Here is a 16866-nt window from a genome sequence, read left to right as displayed (position 1 = left end):
AATAAACATATCCAGGTGTTAGAATGGCCAAGTCAAAGTCCAGACCTGAATCCAATCGAGAATCTGTGGAAAGAACTGAAAACTGCTGTTCACAAATGCTCTCCATCCAACCTCACTGAGCTCGAGCTGTTTTGCAAGGAGGAATGGGAAAAAATGTCAGTCTCTCGATGTGCAAAACTGATATAGACATACCCCAAGCGACTTACAGCTGTAATCGCAGCAAAAGGTGGCGCTACAAAGTATTAACTTAAGGGGGCTGAATAATTTTGCACGCCCAATTTTTCAGTTTTTGATTTGTTAAAAAAGTTTGAAATATCCAATAAATGTCGTTCCACTCCATGATTGTGTCCCACTTGTTGTTGATTCTTCACAAAAAAATACAGTTTTATATCTTTATGTTTGAAGCCTGAAATGTGGCAAAAGGTCGCAAAGTTCAAGGGGGGCGAATACTTTCGCAAGGCACTGTATAATCTCTAAACGTATCCCTCCCTCAGGGTTCAACATAACAGACACATTATTTAATTTAAACCCTTTGGTATTCTGTTTCATCCTCTATCCTGGCCCTGCCTATAGTACCTCTGCTCCAGGTCTGCCTCCTCCCTGCTGATTCATGAATCTGCTAACCAGGCCCTGCAGATTCTCATAGAGCTGGAACAGCTGGCTGACCTTCCTGCTCATGTCTACAGAGCAGGAGGGGCACGTGGAGCCTTGCTGCCCGCCTGCCTGCCCGCTGCCCTGGCCCTGCTCTGACCCCTGCTGGAGGCTCTGGGAGAGCAGCGAGGAGGAGGACGCCATCATGTCCTCCAGCATGCCTCGCAGGTTGTCCATCTGCGGTGAGAGGGCAGTGTGAGGGCCATGTTGGGGCCACCCACTAGCTGCTACATTATGGATGATGCTGTCTCAGCTATATTCTACAGTTGAAGGTTTTACACTCTGGTGTTAGACCTGACAGTGTATTCAAATAAACAAACAAACAAACAAACAAACAAACAAACAAACGTCCGTCCGTCCGTCCGTCCGTCCGTCCGTCCGTCTGTCTGTCTGTCTGTCTGTCCGTCCGTCTGTCTGTCTAACCTGATCCTGTAGCTGTCTGTCTTTCTTGGTCTTCTGCTCAGCCTTGGCTGAAGTGTTCTCAGTCTTCAGCAGTAGCACCTCTTCCTCCACTTTCTGCACTGCGTTCCTGAACACAGAGTGTTGGAACAGGTGCACCAGGCCATGAGGAGCAGGCCACCACCTCTCTTCCAATGGAAAACTACCACATCTCAACTGGCCATAAAACTGCTGAGGGAAGAACGGCTCGTAATAATCTCCGGGAACAGAGCAAATGGAATGGCATCATACACCTGGAAACCATGTGTTTGATGTATTTCATACCATTCCACTGATTCCGCTCCAGTAGTTACCACGAGCCCGTTCTTCCCAATTAAGGTACCGCCAACCTCCTGTGTTACAAATTACTTAGACTACCAAATTATATCAAATGTAGTTTCCATAATAATCTATCTATCATTTCTATTTAGCCTTCCTGTGTGCTCATGTGTCGTTGTTTACCTGAGGTATAATATCTGCAGTCTGAGCTGTCCTTGCTTAGGAGAGTCAGAGGAGTCCTCACTGTCTGACCCTTTGGCTGTTTCTGAGCCTCCCTCTAAGCCCTGAACTGTCCCTATGTTCAGAATCAGCTGCTCCAGTTCTCCCAGCTATGACAGGGACATGGGGTCATCAACAATGTGTGTGTTTGTGCTTGCATAGATCTTCCTCACTCACCTTGGCTCTGTCACCCATCAGGCTGTCGACCAGAACTCTCAGATGAGTCAGTTGATCCAACAGTTTGTCAGGCACATACCTGTCACCTACACATTCAGGACAAAAATGGTCATCCCACACAAAAGACACCATTCAGTAAAAGAAAACATAGAATAGCCATACACTATCCAATCTCCACATTGTTTTCTTACCCAAGTCAGTGAGGAGCTCCCGGAGGTGCTGGAGCTGGGCCTGGTCGGCCTTGCCTGCTTCCAGCAGCTCTACTCTGGTCTCCAGGGTGTTGTGTCTCTCCCTGAGCCTGCCCACGTCCCTCAGGGCCTCCACTGTCTCTGGGTAACGCTCTGCCCCGCTGGCCACACGAGACAGGAGTTTGCTGCCCACCATCAGAGCTCCATCAGAGAGGGACTGCTGGGGCAGTGCCCCCCCATGCTGGCTGGCAGTGACAGGAGTGAAGGCAGCAGCTCCATCAGAGAGGGACTGCTAGGGCAGTGCCCCCCCCATGCTGGCTGGCAGTGACAGTGACAGGAGTAAAGGCAGCAGCTCCATCAGAGAGGGACTGCTGGGGCAGCGCCCCACCCATGCTGGCTGGCAGTGACAGTGCCAGGAGTGAAGGCAGCAGCTCCATCAGAGAGGGACTGCTGGGGCAGCGCCCCACCCATGCTGGCTGGCAGTGACAGTGCCAGGAGTGAAGGCTGCAGCTCCATCTGAGAAGGACCTCCGGTGGCAGTGACAGTGCCAGGAGTGAAGGCAGCAGCTCCAGTATTGGCATTGATTGAGGCGCTGAAAGGAGGGGACAGGGACTGAGTGCCTGATTTCCTATTGGAGAAATAGCTACCATCAACACAAAGCTCATGTCTATCCCTATGTCTTGTATATGATTGCTTGATAAAGGAATATCGCTCTTTCAAGCAAGACATAAGACATGCCTTTTGCAGATTCTGTTGCTCGCTAACCAAGGTGGTCTGCATGATGTCCCAGGTCACACACTGGATGAGCTCGTCTGGGTCTGGGTAACGCCAAACTCTGTCCTGCAGCTCTTTCTGTGATAGAGAGAAGACAAGAAAGAGAGGAAGTCATGATTAACCTCTTTTTACTAGAGTTAGCTACTACAGTACTATTCTATTGTTTGTCTCCTCTTAACAATGTAGTATATAATTTCTGAGCTTGGAAAGTAGTCTCCTGAGTTCCAACTCACGGTGGCAGAGTCCAGGTTGTCCAGTCGGTGGCAGTACTGTTCCACTTCATTGATTCTGTCAACCAGCTCACTCATATTCAGCTGGAACCCAAAAATACCCAGAGCAACGTCATGCTACCAGATGGAAACAGACATGTAGGATAATCCCTATTATCCTCACTCTATTGTTGGGGTGAGTGACAGGCCAGGTTGCCAGAGATAAGCTGTGGCTCTTTGATGCTGTTGCCCTCTGTATGACTCCATGTCCCCTACAGAGAGGGATGGATGGAGGAAGGGGACCAGGGCCAGGGTGGATCGGGCTCTACATGACTCTATATTTCACCACTGTGTGGGGTGGTGAGATGGAGAAGGATTCCCTAGTGATGAGCACTGGGTAGATCCCCTACTGTAGATTAATGAGGGAGATGAGCAAGGTTTCCAAATGTTGTCTATCTGCAATCCCACCTCACTATGAGGGTTTGCCAGTATGGATGTGTGTCTGACCTGGTTGAGTTGGTTCTGGAGGCTCTTGATCTCTTTCTTCAGGTCGTCTCTGGACTCCTTCAGGTCCTGGATCTCCTTCAGCAGATCCTGGATCAGCGATATAGACTGGAAACACAACAGAGTGTGTTCGAAGGACTCAAAGCTCAAAGAATCTCACATCACTGGTCAGATCAATTAACGATATATAAGCTCCCAGTAATGTATTGGGTAAATCTCCAACATTTCAGCATCACTGTGTCTTATTCAGGGTGAATCAGCACACATGTGATCTCTTAGCATTAGGTCTGAAGCTTTTTCACAGCCTCTTCATGCCCAAAACACTTGAAACTGACTCAGCCCAGTTCTCTAATCTCCCAAAGTAAGAGTCTGTGAAACTTTGAAGCGATCAGGGGACTCAGTAAGGTAGAAATCCCCCTGACCAAAGCCATATCTGTGACTATTCCCCTGGCTACTTCCTTTGAAGATCAGTAGGAAGATCCTAAACCCCTTCATTTAGGAGGGATCCCAAAACCCCTCTCCGTGGCTCCATCCAGTTGACATTTCACCCCAAGGGAGGTTACTAGGACACCACCATCCATATGTAGTAGATGAGATACACAAGCTGTTACAAAGCAGTGGTAGGACCTGTCTGTCTCCAGATAATCCATGTTTTTCAGAGTACATAACCCCTGCCCATATGGAACCACTCCACTCTCTAACACAGCTGAGGCCTTGTTGACAGAGTAAACCCACACATGTGCTCTGGGTGTTGCAAATTAGAAATAGGTTGTGTTTACTAAGCAAAGTTGAAACAGGTGGCTTTGAACGTATTTACCAGAGTTCCGGTGGGTTTGTCTAATGCACCCAGACATGAAACGACGCATAGTGACCCCACTGAGCTGCACAGGCCGTCAAACAATTGGCTGAATAACTAATAGGTTGTTCAGTGAGCTGTAAACGTGGAAGGGATATATGACCTGCGTGTATGGAATTTCTGGAGGAGACCACCTTTTCCTTGATCGCCTCAAGCATCTCAGAGACATGAGATTAGGCAAAACATGATCAAATCTTGTAAGCAGGACATGCACTGGAATATTCTTCCCTGGCAACCAACCCAACCCCTAATGACAAACAGAGAGACAATCAACTGTATTTGGCACATTTTGATGAGTGGGTCCAGGGTATGGTTAATTTCCTATGAGATTCCTATGACACTTTAAAAGCTCATCGTGAGGCTGATTGGACATATTGAGTTCACAGGAAATTATGATATTTGCCTACATCAGCAAACAGTAGGCAAAATGTATGCATCGTCCTCTTCCCTCAAAGGAGCTGGGATCCCTAACCAGGGGACATCCCCAACCGTATCTTCCTCAGACACAATGTCCCTAGTACTCTGTCTGTTTGTCTGTGAGGATGTTGTTTGGACAGAGTGCCCAACCTCCTTCCTGTTTCTACCACAACATCTGGGTCAGCATCACCCACAAGTCTGTTGCAAATGGTAACGGACAGGACAACCTAAATACAAGCCCCTTCTGACAACAAGAAAAACTCCAGTAAAAGGGGTAGGAAATGAGTAACTAACATAATGTAAGTACACTTACTTTTACTGTCCCAACGATAAGGAAGTTATTTGCGATTGGGAAGAAAGCCATCCACTCTACCTCCCTGTTACTCTTTAGTCAGCCATTAACTGGCTCTGACTTAAGATGGCCGGTGGCCTGGAATCCTTCCACGCCACTGTGAACACAGAGCGCCACTCAGGCAGACTTTTCGCTACCCTCTCAGATCCAGGACATGTACCTTGTGGGGTCACAGCGGAGCACACCTTTATCAACCACAACAATCCCCTGATAACCTCTGCCATGGGTCAAGAAGAAAGAGACCCTGGCTAAGGGCCTGTATGCGGGAAATACAATATGCTGCTATGAGTTCTGAGGCAGAAACTGATGGACATTGGGTCTTCAGTGGGGTCTTCAGGGATATGGTAGACAGGGCCAGAGAAAGCCAGACAGGGCCATTGGATACTGACCCACAGCAGTATGCCCACAGGATACATGAATGATTCAAAAGAACCTTCGCCTGTACCCACTGGATGTCCCTCCCTCATATCACCTGAGTGTTAACTGGGCAGGTCTGGGCAACATCAGTGAAGTCCTGTGCAATCTTTCATCTTCCTACTTGCTTTATTTACACAGACTCATGTCTCTATCAGTGTCCATATTTCAAACTCAGGCATTTCAGATAACAGCAGAGATACAGTTCAGAGTGTAGTATGAAGTACTGGACCGATACTGATTCTAAATTGTAGACACCCCAGGAGGTTGGTGGCACCTAAATTGGGGAGGACGGGCTTGTGGTAATGGCTGGAGCTGAATAGGTGGAATGGTTTCAAACACATGGAAACCACGTTTGACTCCGTTCCATTAATTCCATTCCAGCCATTACAATGAGCCGTCCCCTCTCAGCAGCCTCCCCTAGTGATCTGTACTACTCAGCTATTCAATTTTGTTCCACAGCATACACAGGGAACACAGGAGTGGTGCTTATCTTTGGGGAGTGGCCTTTCCTTTGGAAACTGGAACAGAGGTCATTTGAGAAAACAGTGTGGTGCCCATCACCTATTGTGCTGTGCTCTGTCATCAATATCCTTATCCAGTGTTGAGAGTTCTGAAATGCTCACCATTCACCACACAGACAGGCCCCCAACTGCGGGACAGGGCTTTGATGAGCAAGCACTCAAGGACTTAATACAGATAAGAGGGGCTGAATCACTTGCCAGCAGCATATCCCCCTGCATTCCACTGCTGGCTTGCCTCAGAAACTAGGTAGTTGGTCCTGGTCAGTACCTGGATGGGAGACAGAACGCTGCTGGAAGGCCAATAGGTGGTACTCTTCCCTCTGGTCTAAGGAGATTCAGTGCCCCAGGGCTGTCTTTCAGTGTCCTGACTAAAGATCCCATGGCACTTATCGTATGAGTAGGGGTGTTAACCCCGGTGTTGTGGCTAAATTCCCAATCTGGCCCTCATACCATCATGGCCACCTAATCATCCCTAGCTTCCAATTGGCTCATTCGTCCCCTCTCCTCCCAACTTTAACTCTTCCCCGTGTCCTTGCTGTAAGAGAATATGTTCTCAGTCAATTTACCTGGTAAAATAAGGGACAAGAAATAAACCTCAGACTCTAACATCTGTCACAAGATGGATGTCTAGTCTAGAATACCCAGTGGAACTGTAATGTTATCCTATTTCTTGACTGTTATGGCCATTTTTCTTTGACCACAAAATTGTTTTGGGACAGATTCCCCAAAATGATTTGGCGCCTATCTTATTACAAGCAAAATTGTGCATCACAGACAAATCAGAGTTTCAACACAGTTTTGAATGTTGATCAAGGGAGGCAGCACTGTCACAGCAGCAGGGTTCAACTTTGACCTGTCCTTGCATGACATTATTTAAATTGATAATAAAATTATAACTCCGCGATGACAGTGTGATATTAATAATTACATTTTGAGGAAGAGCCTGTCTCACCTTGGACACGCCGTCCTCACTCGCCTGAGCCTTGCGGCGGAGCTGCATCAGCTGCAACAAGTCGTTGACCCTATCTGCCGAAGTTTGTCTTCCATGTGATGGTACGGGCTAGAGGACTTGGTCAGATACGAACCATGGGGCTCCTGTGGCGGGGCATCCTGCTCTCTCCAGCCGGTGGTCACATTTTGGATTTTCAGGTGTCCCAGGAAAGCGTGGAGGAGGGTATGTAACGCATTGAAGTTGACAGCTCCAACTTCAGGTGTCCCGATCGACAGGTTCACCAAATCGAACAAACTAATGTCAGCTGACATTTTGTCTCTCACTGCTTTTGAGTTAATGTTATTAAAAGGTATTTACGAGGGATAAGATATATCTTCTTCCAATATTGCCATTTTATTTTGTGAAAAATAAACGCCAGAATGATTCAATTAAATAACATAAGATTTTTTAAAAAGGACAGGATCGAACGCAAAAAAATAGAAATGTAAAATTATAGAGGAAAAAAAATCTCTGATTCTTCTGTACTAAATAAAAAGTGTCTGCAAATTAGAATGAAATATTCCCTACACAGTTACTTTTCGTTGCTACTCAATATCGGTTGTTTCTTATTCCAATGCCATTTCTAACCTTGTTTTAGAAATTGGTTCTAATCTCTCACACCTACCATAGAACCGTATTGCACGTAATAATGACAGTGAGTACAGTTCCCTTTTGTGATTGGATGTAGCCTCCTTCCATTACACAATAATTGCATCCCACATTGTGACTCACAGCGTCCCTGGTTGCTGAGCAACAAGGCAAATCCTCCTCAGGTAGGACAAGGGTTGTGTTGTTGAGAATGTATGCAAAGCATCACCTGTTCTCACCCCAGGTATACAAAAAGGAGCATACAGACACGAAAAAAAGGCTCAAAATAACAATTTTATAATAATAAAGATGTAAAAAAACAAGCGTGCATATCCTGGTGCCTTTCTAAGTAACTACATTCAAGTATAAAATCTAGTTCATAATCCAAAATACATAGTTATTCCCTCAAAATCCTATTGATTGCCTCACATCCAACAGCTCTGGCTCTGAACAATCTTCAAACTCAGTTTTTCATGTGCCACAGAACTGAACTCTACATTAAGCATTCCACACAATTAATTAAATGATTCATGAACTAGACTATACATTTTTGGCAAGGAGGAGCAAACACTGTAAACTGTTTGTGACCTCAATCGAAATTGCATGATGAAAATGTAGAAAAAAAATGCTTGATGTTTGCAGAGTGCAAATGTCATTGTTTCAATGTGAGTTCTAAATAAAACCATAGCCTTTTAAACTCATAAGCTCAAGAGTTCCTCAATGTGACATTTTAACAGAGCAATATAACCTAGAGCAGTTTAGACATAAAAATTCTGGTCTACATTTTGCAATTCACCATTCATCCAACAGCTATGCCATCATCCTCAATACACTATCTATGGCCTTTTGGATCCCACTTTTGACAAAACCTATGGAATACTACAGATACTCTGAAAGTGTGATGCAAATATTGACAAAGAAATAACATTTAGAGCATTGTTCGACAATTTCGTACAGATACCACTATAACAAAAATAATTTAAATTGCAATAAGCTAGTGTACATGCGTAATTTATCCCTTTATGACAAATGCCATCTTACAAGAAATCTAGATGCAGTGGAGTCCTGATAAATGCAATGGCTTGGGAGTATTCTAAATGTGTATACTAAACCTGAGCATGCAGAAGTGAAAAGTGTATTTGAATTTGAACTGATAAACTGCATGTAAAAAGAGTTTGTATATTTCCAATGTGCGCTTTTCAAGAATCGACTGTACTACGTTTTCTTCTTCTATCAAATTTAAGTAGTATAATAAGATTAATGTCGAAACTGGAAACCTTGGTAGGAATAGCAGTCTAGCCAAACCTTAATCAATGACTACTGCACATTGAAACCAACCAGCTGAACATCTACATGAAGACAGAAGCACAGTGAATGACATTGAGCATGAAAGTAAAGGCTCCTCTGTGCACAACTGACTCACTCCAAGTAAAGTCAAATATACACTATTTAAGTGTATCTTCCACTTGAAAAGGCAAAAATCAATAGAGCTGTGAATGACTGCTAAAACAGTGTTACTAGTCTCTGCTTATTGGAATCAATAGAGCTGTGAATGACTGTGCTAAAACAGCGTTACTACAGTCTCTGCTTATTGGGGCTGAGGTGGGCCAGTCAAACGGTCAGTTGAAGGATTCCAAAGGATAGCTAGGTTGATAGGAAGGTGTTACACCGACTCTTCCCCGGATGACCCGTCCAGCTGTGAATAGCTCCTCTCACTGTGACCCCCTCCTCCCATTGGTTGTCATATGTTGTCATAGTCAGTGTCCCGTCGGCTGGAGACCACCACCCACTCAGCCACGAAGAAGGATAGCGTGCCCAGGAAGCCCACCACAACCATGATGAGCAGCTGCCAGTGCAGCAGGAGATAGTTACTGTAGAAGAAGGCCAGGGCTGCAGTGATGGACTGCAGAGGACAAGAGCGCCAAGTTACACCACTGTAATACAGCAACTGTGGTTAACAAGTATGGGGAATCATCAAGGGATATACCAAGCAAATAGCTCAATGTTATATTTCTTCAAATAATTCAGAGTAATACATTATCACCATAGACAGCAAACCATCTTGTGTGTGTAGGCCTAACAGATATCAATGTACCTGGACAAACTTGAAAACGGCAAAGGCAGGAGCGCTGTCCTCCCGGAACATGAATCCCACAATGCTCAGCAGTTGGGTGTTGAAGCAGCTGTCCCCCAGGCCCAGCAGGAAGCTGCACAGCAGCGCCACCTCAACACTGAACAAACAACACAACAGGTTAAGCAATTAAGGCAACGCCACACCACCTCAACACTGAACAGACAACATCCCAGGTTAATACAGACATGAAACCTTACACAATCTGCAGTTACCTGATAGTGCATAATTGCATTTGAACTCTACTGCTACACTTAACATAATGCTCATGTCCTGACCTGCTGTATTCTTATGCAAAGTACGTAGAATTGTTGTAATAGTAATCTATGGTCATTGTTTTATGGGCCAACTGAGTAAGCCCTGCTGTGTACCTGGGGGTGATGTATGCCTGCAGGTGTGTGCCCTCTTCTGGGGCAATAGGGGCATCACTGGCAATGTTCAAGAAGATCAGGTAAAAGGCCACGAAGTGAGTGATCAGCCCCAGCAGCACGACCGGGTTCCTCCCAAACCGGTTGCACTTGTTCAGCATCCCAAACACGCCCCCTCCTGGATAAACAGAGGCACAGCAAAAACAGAAGCGTTGACTTCCTTGAATCATCAGTCCCTTCCTGTCAACCAGTTTATCTGCTTTCCAAACCTCACGTGTATCATGTGATCCGACACAGCACTGAAGATAAAAAATGTCTTTGACTCACCCAGGATCTCTCCCAGGCCAATGAAAATACCAGAGAGCCCGATCAGACTCTTAGCGTCATTCCCAAATTGAGTCATGGCTCCTATACATGTCCCGTATACCCCACTGTAAAATGTCAACTCTAGGCCTGAAGGTGGGAAAGGAGCAAGAGTTACACACATAGAACCTATGGTTACACATTCAAACATACTCAATGTCAATTGAATATGCATCCGTTTATATTTCTATTCTAACATCCACTGAAAGAATTTCCTCATGTTGGAAATAGCCCAAACCATTTTTTTTTGTTGAATTATTTGGAATGAATTTGCCCACCTGTGTATGCTATGGAGATACTCAGCAGTAGCATCTCTTTAGTGACAGACAACTGCAACGCTTTCTCTGTAAGAAGAGAACACATATCAGTCAGTTGAGCTCTGGGCCTTTGTTGCTGACATGACAGATTGAAGTAAGAAGCAACCAATGAACTCTGACTCACTGAAAGCATCCAGAGCCTGGGAACCAAGACCTGGAGTCGCTCTGCAAGGAAGAGAAATCCATAAATAATCTTAAGTACAGCCTTTCCAGACAGAGGAATACAGGATTATCTAGATTCAACCCAGGCCTATGGAGGAATACAAAGTACCTTACATACAACAGCAGGTACAGAATGCACAAACACCATTTGTATGGCATATCTATTAGTATATCAATATTTGACATCTGTATGTATGCATGACAACATGCGTGATTCTGGTCAATAAATGGTAGATAAGGAAAAATGTTCCTGTGCTAGTTTACTCTAACGTTAGACCTAGACCACATTTTCCATCCCAGCCTGTCTGCAGACTGCACTCACACGATGATAGGGGCGCTCTCTGTGGACTCAGTCTGCAGCAGTGACTCAGACGCCTCTGAGGGTGTGGCCTCAGGCTCTGGCTTCTGGATCAGGAAGAACAGAAAGCTGCCCACCAGGCTGATGACCGTGAGAGAGATGAAAACCGTCTGGCGATCCTTGTCTAGACACACACACAGCACGCGTCAGCAACTTATGGCCAAAATGAGATTTCCTCGTTGTGTCAAGGGAACTTAGGGAATGCTAGATACTATAAAAAGGAAAGAACTCATGAACCTAAGTAGAATACATTCAAACGATATCTACATTGTTATAGTAAAAAGTTAACCATAACTGATGACATACCTGATATGTGAACATGGCCATGCCAGGCAAAATAAATATACATGTTTCCAAAGAATAAGCTGCAAAATGGGATAGATACATGTTAGGCAGTCCAACACCATGGATTCAGTACCAGAGTAAAAAAGCTGTGGTAAACAGTGATGCAATCAATACAGTTATGCTGATAAGAAGAAGTACCTGAACTGTAGCAAGGCCCAGAAAATACCACTGTTCCTGCCGATGGTGGCATCTGTAGAGTTGATGGTGAGTAGGTTCCCCTGAGCTGTCCACAATACTAGGCCACAGATGGAAAGAGATTGAAAGATAAAAGAGGGTTCTGTGGTGATAGGAAATACAAGTCGTTAATTCTCAAGTAAGAATACCACAGTCTTCTTACTTGCAGCCGCTATTCCAACAACTACAGACGCTGTGTAGAAGCTCCAGGTGTAGGGGTGGATGAACATGGCAATGTATCCACTGATGGAAATAAAACATTGGACAGTGGACATCACAAACAAGCTAATGAAAACAAGTACATTATGCACACTCAGAGAGAATAGATAAATAAACAGTTCTGTAAACAGGTATAGGCTACAGTGGGTTGATTTAAAGAAAGGTCAAAGGAGTGTGCTCACCTGTATACTAGTCCACTAAAGAACATGGACAACTGGGGTCCTATAACAGCCACTACTGAGGGAGCAATCAGGTTGGATGCAGAGAAAACTCCATAGATGATGGCCATGCTACATGTAAAAACATTTTTTTTTTTTTTTAACTCATTAGATGATATTGCCCCAATGTAATACCACTATTCATAGACAATGTTAGCAACATGGCTACAAGTGCAGGCATTTTATTCAATAAGGATGTGTCTGAATTTTTAAAAAGCCTGGTGTTTGCCTGCCACGGGTGGTGTCATTAAGATGTCCATAAAGGCCAACAGCAGCAATTAAAATCACAGACAAGGCCCTACAACACCACAGTCATATGCATGTTATTTACGAAATACCTCAGGAAACTGGGATATTGTAGAGAACTGAAAGTCAACTTTGTTGCCTAAACTGGGCAGATTCAATTACTTGCCTTTTGAGACCTCTTTGAGAGAGAGAGAGACAGGATTACACATTTCCAACAGTTCTAATCTATACCATAGGAGCCACATAGGTCAAAGTCACAGTATTTCAGCATCACAATAAATTACCTTGTGTATCCACTCCCATGGAATTCAGTACTGTTGAAACTCTTGATCACAGTTTGCTGAAAAAGCATGAGACATAAATAATTGACACCATCAATATTAACTTCCCCTGTAGGTTCCCTACAGTTGTGTGGCTTGAATTTGTATGTATCATTTGTCAGTTCAACCATACCTCTATATTGCCACATGTTTGGAAAGCAGTGAACATGAACATAAATCCAAAACCCAGGATTATGATGTTCAAGAGTGTCTTTCCCTCTGGACCCATGCTTGCTGCAGAGTGTCACTGTAATATTTCTTGGCGAAATGGGTTAGTTAAAAATCGTCTGAAGGGGTCCACAGCTAATCTGAAAAAGAACAGAATCAAAACAACCTTGGTGACAAATCCGTAGAAACGATGTTATGCTATGAATATTAGCTATTGTCAAGACACTAGGTAGGTATATCTAGGTAGATCTGCTACCAAATAATCACTATAGTAAGTATTTCCTTGCTTTTGTCTATTTAGCCACTTGAGAAGAAAACAATTTACCGAGTCGGGTGCTGCACTGTATAGTCCTTGTTTGTGCAAGTTACATAGTAAGCAAACCAATAACGACTTGTGGAGATTTTTTTTAGAAAAAATCCTTGAAAGAATCCAACAATAATGTACGATACTTTTCCCCTGTGTAGTGTTAAAATGGTCTTTGAATATTTTTCAGTGAGTGACCAAAACTGTTCGTCATGTGAGATAGTCAGCTGAAATTTCAAGGCGTACAACCCAAAGCCCACTGGGAAACTGAGTTTATTTGCTATAGTCTGACGCCAATCTCGTTTCCGGGTCAAACTATTAAAAAACATTACTAAATTGAAAGTATTTTCCATTTGTGTCCCCTCCGAGTAATTTGTATATAATATAATATATTTTGGTGCATTGAATTATGATTTAAAAATGTGTAATTTGAAGATGCGTTGCTTTTCCCTCCAAATAAATACGCAGCAGCGTTACCCGTCAACCTCATTCAACGAGGAGGAGCAAGGGGCAACATCTTGTCCTAACAAATGGTCAGTGCTAAGGAAATCGTCATAAATTTGGAAAGCGATATTGCATTTTTTAAAGAAAAACTCGACATATTGCGAGCAGGTTGATTAAGTACCATCATTTTAATCAAAAACTTTAAGTGGGTGTTGACGTTTCACCCACATTTTCTGGTAGTACTGTTGCGTGTTTGTTAGCTAGGCTAACTAAGGCCCTTTCTGCAACATGAGCTATGGTAGGCCCCCGCCCGATGTTGAGGGCATGACTTCTCTTAAAGTGGATAATCTGACGTACCGAACCTCACCTGAGACCCTTCGCCGTGTCTTTGAAAAGTATGGTAGGGTAGGAGATGTTTACATCCCCCGAGATCGTTATACGAAAGAGAGCAGAGGGTTCTCCTTTGTGCGATTCCATGACAAGCGGGACGCAGAGGATGCGATGGACGCAATGGATGGTGCCGTGCTGGACGGACGCGAGTTAAGAGTCCAGATGGCCCGTTACGGACGTCCCCCAGATTCTCATCATGGAGGCGGTGGTGACCGTGGAGATCGTGGTGACCGTCGGCGTGGAGGTGCACCCCGGAGGTACGGGGGTGATGGCCGACGAAGTAGGAGGTAAGAGCTGAGCACATGGTTAAGTAGTTGCTCTAGCTCTCCTTCGATTGGGTCGTTTTTCATTGTTAGCTATGGGATCATTTTTAAATTTACGTTAGCTATGATGTATAGTGTTTGTTTAGGAACTTGAATGTTGCAACGGTAATGTTTCGATTATGTAGCGTCAGCCACCACTACAAGTGTGGTTCATTGACCTGGTAACTTGGCAGCGTTTTGAGGGTGTTGTGGCCTTACGTTTAGTTTTTAGATGGGCGATAACTCGACATAACGAACTTACTCTCGTTTCTCCTCACTAGTCCAAGGCGTCGAAGACGCAGCAGATCCCGGAGCAGAAGCCGATCTCGTTCCCGCAGCCGCTCCCGCAACAGCCGATCAAGGTCTCGTTCCTACTCTCGCTCCAAGTCTCGCTCCCCTAAGAGAGACAAGGCCAAGTCCCCGTCCAGGTCCCGCTCCAGATCCAAGTCTCCTAAGTCAAAGTCCCGTTCCAGGAGCCACACCCCTGCAGAAAGAGCCTCAAGATCAAGATCCAAGAGCCAGCCCAAGTCACCTGGGGAGAATGGAGCTGAAACCCCATAGATGACTGACAAAATGGTAATTGTTGTAAATTGAGGTGAAGTCTAGCGTTACACTAGATTGTATGACTAGCATGGGGGGGATGTGATGTGGGGATATTATGTGTGGGATGGATTTGCACTAAGTCTCCCTTTTCCATGGTTATCTGTGGTTGAATAGAATGGGGTTGGTTGTGGGATGTCTTGACAATGTGAACTGCTTTAAGTCTTTCCACCTCAAAGTGGTTATGCATATTACTGTAACACTGGGCATGGCAAAGAGGAATGGAACACTGTCCCATATGGTGGTTGCCTGAAACCCACATTTGCTGGATTTTTGGGGACTATTCCTTTGTCACAATTTTGTTCTGTCCTGCCCAATGTTCCAGTTCATTATCAGTGTAGAGGAAATTTAGGTCCATTCTTGCATTGTACATGTGGCATTTGAGAATAAATTTTTAACGTAAAAATATAATGTTCATAAAAAAAATCTGGAATTCTCTCCTCCAAGCTGCGGAATCCTGTTTGCAAAAGAGGAGTTTGAGGCAGTATGAGCAGTTAGTGAGCTGGGTGTGTGAGCTGTCCGGGCACCTGCTGCTGTGGGGGTTGCTATGGAGCAGGCCGGTTGCAGGTTGCAGTCAGTGTTGGGGTGGTGTTGAGGTACGTCTGCAGGACAATGGACAGAAGCCTTGCATTGTCCTCCAGGTCATGCTCTCTGCTTTTTGGGGGCAAAGACTTGTGCTCAGGAGGGAACCAAGGTTTGTCTGACTGGTTTCTCATGACAAGATTTCTCATTTTTGTGAAGCCCGGGCGTCTCTTGACTTTTGGTTCCTTCCTTGAACCAAAAAAATTCAACCATCAGAAACGGGTTTGCATAGCTTTTGATTTGGCTCTTTCTTTCAAATGTAGACTAGTTTCCTACTAATATGGGGGGAATGTGCTATGCACATGAAGTTGGCATTACATTGCCAGCTGATTACACCATACATATGGCCTGGAGGTGTCTCCATGTCTATCTGAAGGGAGGGGTGTGGTAAAGTTAACAAGTCGTCGCCACTTCATTACTAGAGGTTGAAAACAAAATTGAGTTATTTGTTTTCCAACACCAGTTTCTTACATCCTTGTCTTTCAAACATTTTTCAGATGAGATGCCAATGAGGACGTCACACTTCAGACTGAGGACCCTGTCCATACAATGATTTCTGTGTAAAAGGTTATTGTTGTATCTTGATCAGATGGCTTTGTGTATTTTTTTTTTTGCCCAGACTGCTCGTCTTTCATTGTGCAATGTTTAACAAAAAAATAAAAACTATACTTAATGTGCTTTTGAGGTAGATGGGCTAAAACTGCTTGGATTTCAATTTGTTGGCCTGCATGGCTATTTTAGCTATCTAAAACTGTCTGAAGATTTGATGGCCTAGCTTTTACAATTGTTATTTTGGGTTTCATGAAGGCCATTACAGAAGTTAAAAAGGCTAGGGCTTTTAGAATAAGTATGACAAGAACCAGGCATGGATTTACTTGCAGGTCAACTTGCTATGTAGCTTTGTTTAATTTCATTGTGACTCTAATCTTCTCTCCTGTATTTTTTGTGCACTAGGCGCAGTTGTGTAGCAGTTGAGTATTGCTGGTTAGCTGTTAAGGTGGCGTGTTGCAGTGCTTGGCTGTTTCCAGTGTTCTCCGGAATGCCCCTGTGGCTACAATGCTGTGATGGTGGCCAACTTAAATGGCTGCTACAAATTCACCATCGGTAGAATGCCTGTCTTTCAACAAGTTAAAATGTTATCTAATTCAGAGCACTAAGTATGTTGTGCTAATTTTGTTTAATGCATTCTGTCTTGCCCTTTGTGCATTCCTTTTCCCCCTTGCAAGAGTCTGTATAGGTGTCCAATGTGAAAGCTAATAAATTGTCTTCTAAAA

The 16866-nt window shown here is 44.3% G+C and overlaps 2 protein-coding genes across 9 annotated transcripts; one reads left to right on the top strand and one right to left on the bottom strand.

The window, feature by feature from the left end:
* Positions 1-7856: 7856 nt before the first annotated feature.
* LOC110538539 (UNC93-like protein MFSD11) lies at positions 7857-13543 on the bottom strand. Its single transcript, XM_021625423.3, has 14 exons — positions 13296-13543; positions 12936-13110; positions 12767-12822; positions 12201-12308; positions 11963-12042; positions 11764-11860; positions 11587-11645; positions 11245-11404; positions 10885-10925; positions 10722-10787; positions 10408-10533; positions 10084-10258; positions 9677-9812; positions 7857-9484 (listed from the first exon to the last, which is right to left on the bottom strand). The coding sequence occupies exons 2-14, from the start codon at positions 13029-13031 to the stop codon at positions 9323-9325; spliced, it is 1362 nt and encodes a 453-aa protein (XP_021481098.1). The 5' UTR covers positions 13032-13110; positions 13296-13543; the 3' UTR covers positions 7857-9322.
* A 219-nt stretch (positions 13544-13762) lies between these two features.
* LOC110538542 (serine/arginine-rich splicing factor 2) lies at positions 13763-16866 on the top strand. Of its 8 annotated transcripts, none has more exons than XR_016485356.1 (5): positions 13763-14365; positions 14692-14986; positions 15458-15606; positions 16090-16159; positions 16547-16866. XR_016485356.1 is itself a non-coding variant. In XM_021625430.3 (3 exons), exons 1-2 carry the CDS (start codon positions 14007-14009, stop codon positions 14969-14971), a joined length of 639 nt encoding a protein of 212 aa, XP_021481105.1. In that variant the 5' UTR covers positions 13763-14006; the 3' UTR covers positions 14972-14986; positions 16090-16866. The 8 variants fall into 8 exon arrangements, 2 of the variants coding, with proteins under 2 accessions (XP_021481105.1, XP_021481103.1); XR_005035149.2 differs by having other exon boundaries at positions 13763-14395; XR_002475775.3 differs by lacking the exon at positions 15458-15606.

Source organism: Oncorhynchus mykiss, chromosome 12 (assembly GCF_057628025.1).
Source record: "Oncorhynchus mykiss isolate SJ-2025 chromosome 12, ASM5762802v1, whole genome shotgun sequence".
NCBI lineage: Eukaryota > Metazoa > Chordata > Actinopteri > Salmoniformes > Salmonidae > Oncorhynchus > Oncorhynchus mykiss.
This window is presented reverse-complemented; position numbering and strand designations above follow the sequence as displayed.

Coding starts and splice junctions, on each gene's coding strand:
- LOC110538542 (XM_021625428.3), top strand. CDS start 14,007: ATGAGCTATGGTAGGCCCCCGCCCGATGTTGAGGGCATGACTTCTCTT. Junction 14,396..14,691: donor GATGGCCGACGAAGTAGGAG/GTAAGAGCTGAG, acceptor TCTCCTCACTAG/TCCAAGGCGTCGAAGACGCA.
- LOC110538539 (XM_021625423.3), bottom strand. CDS start 13,031: ATGGGTCCAGAGGGAAAGACACTCTTGAACATCATAATCCTGGGTTTT. Junction 11,405..11,586: donor TGGCCATGTTCACATATCAG/GTATGTCATCAG, acceptor GTGTGTGTCTAG/ACAAGGATCGCCAGACGGTT. Junction 10,926..11,244: donor GAGAGCGCCCCTATCATCGT/GTGAGTGCAGTC, acceptor TCTTCCTTGCAG/AGCGACTCCAGGTCTTGGTT.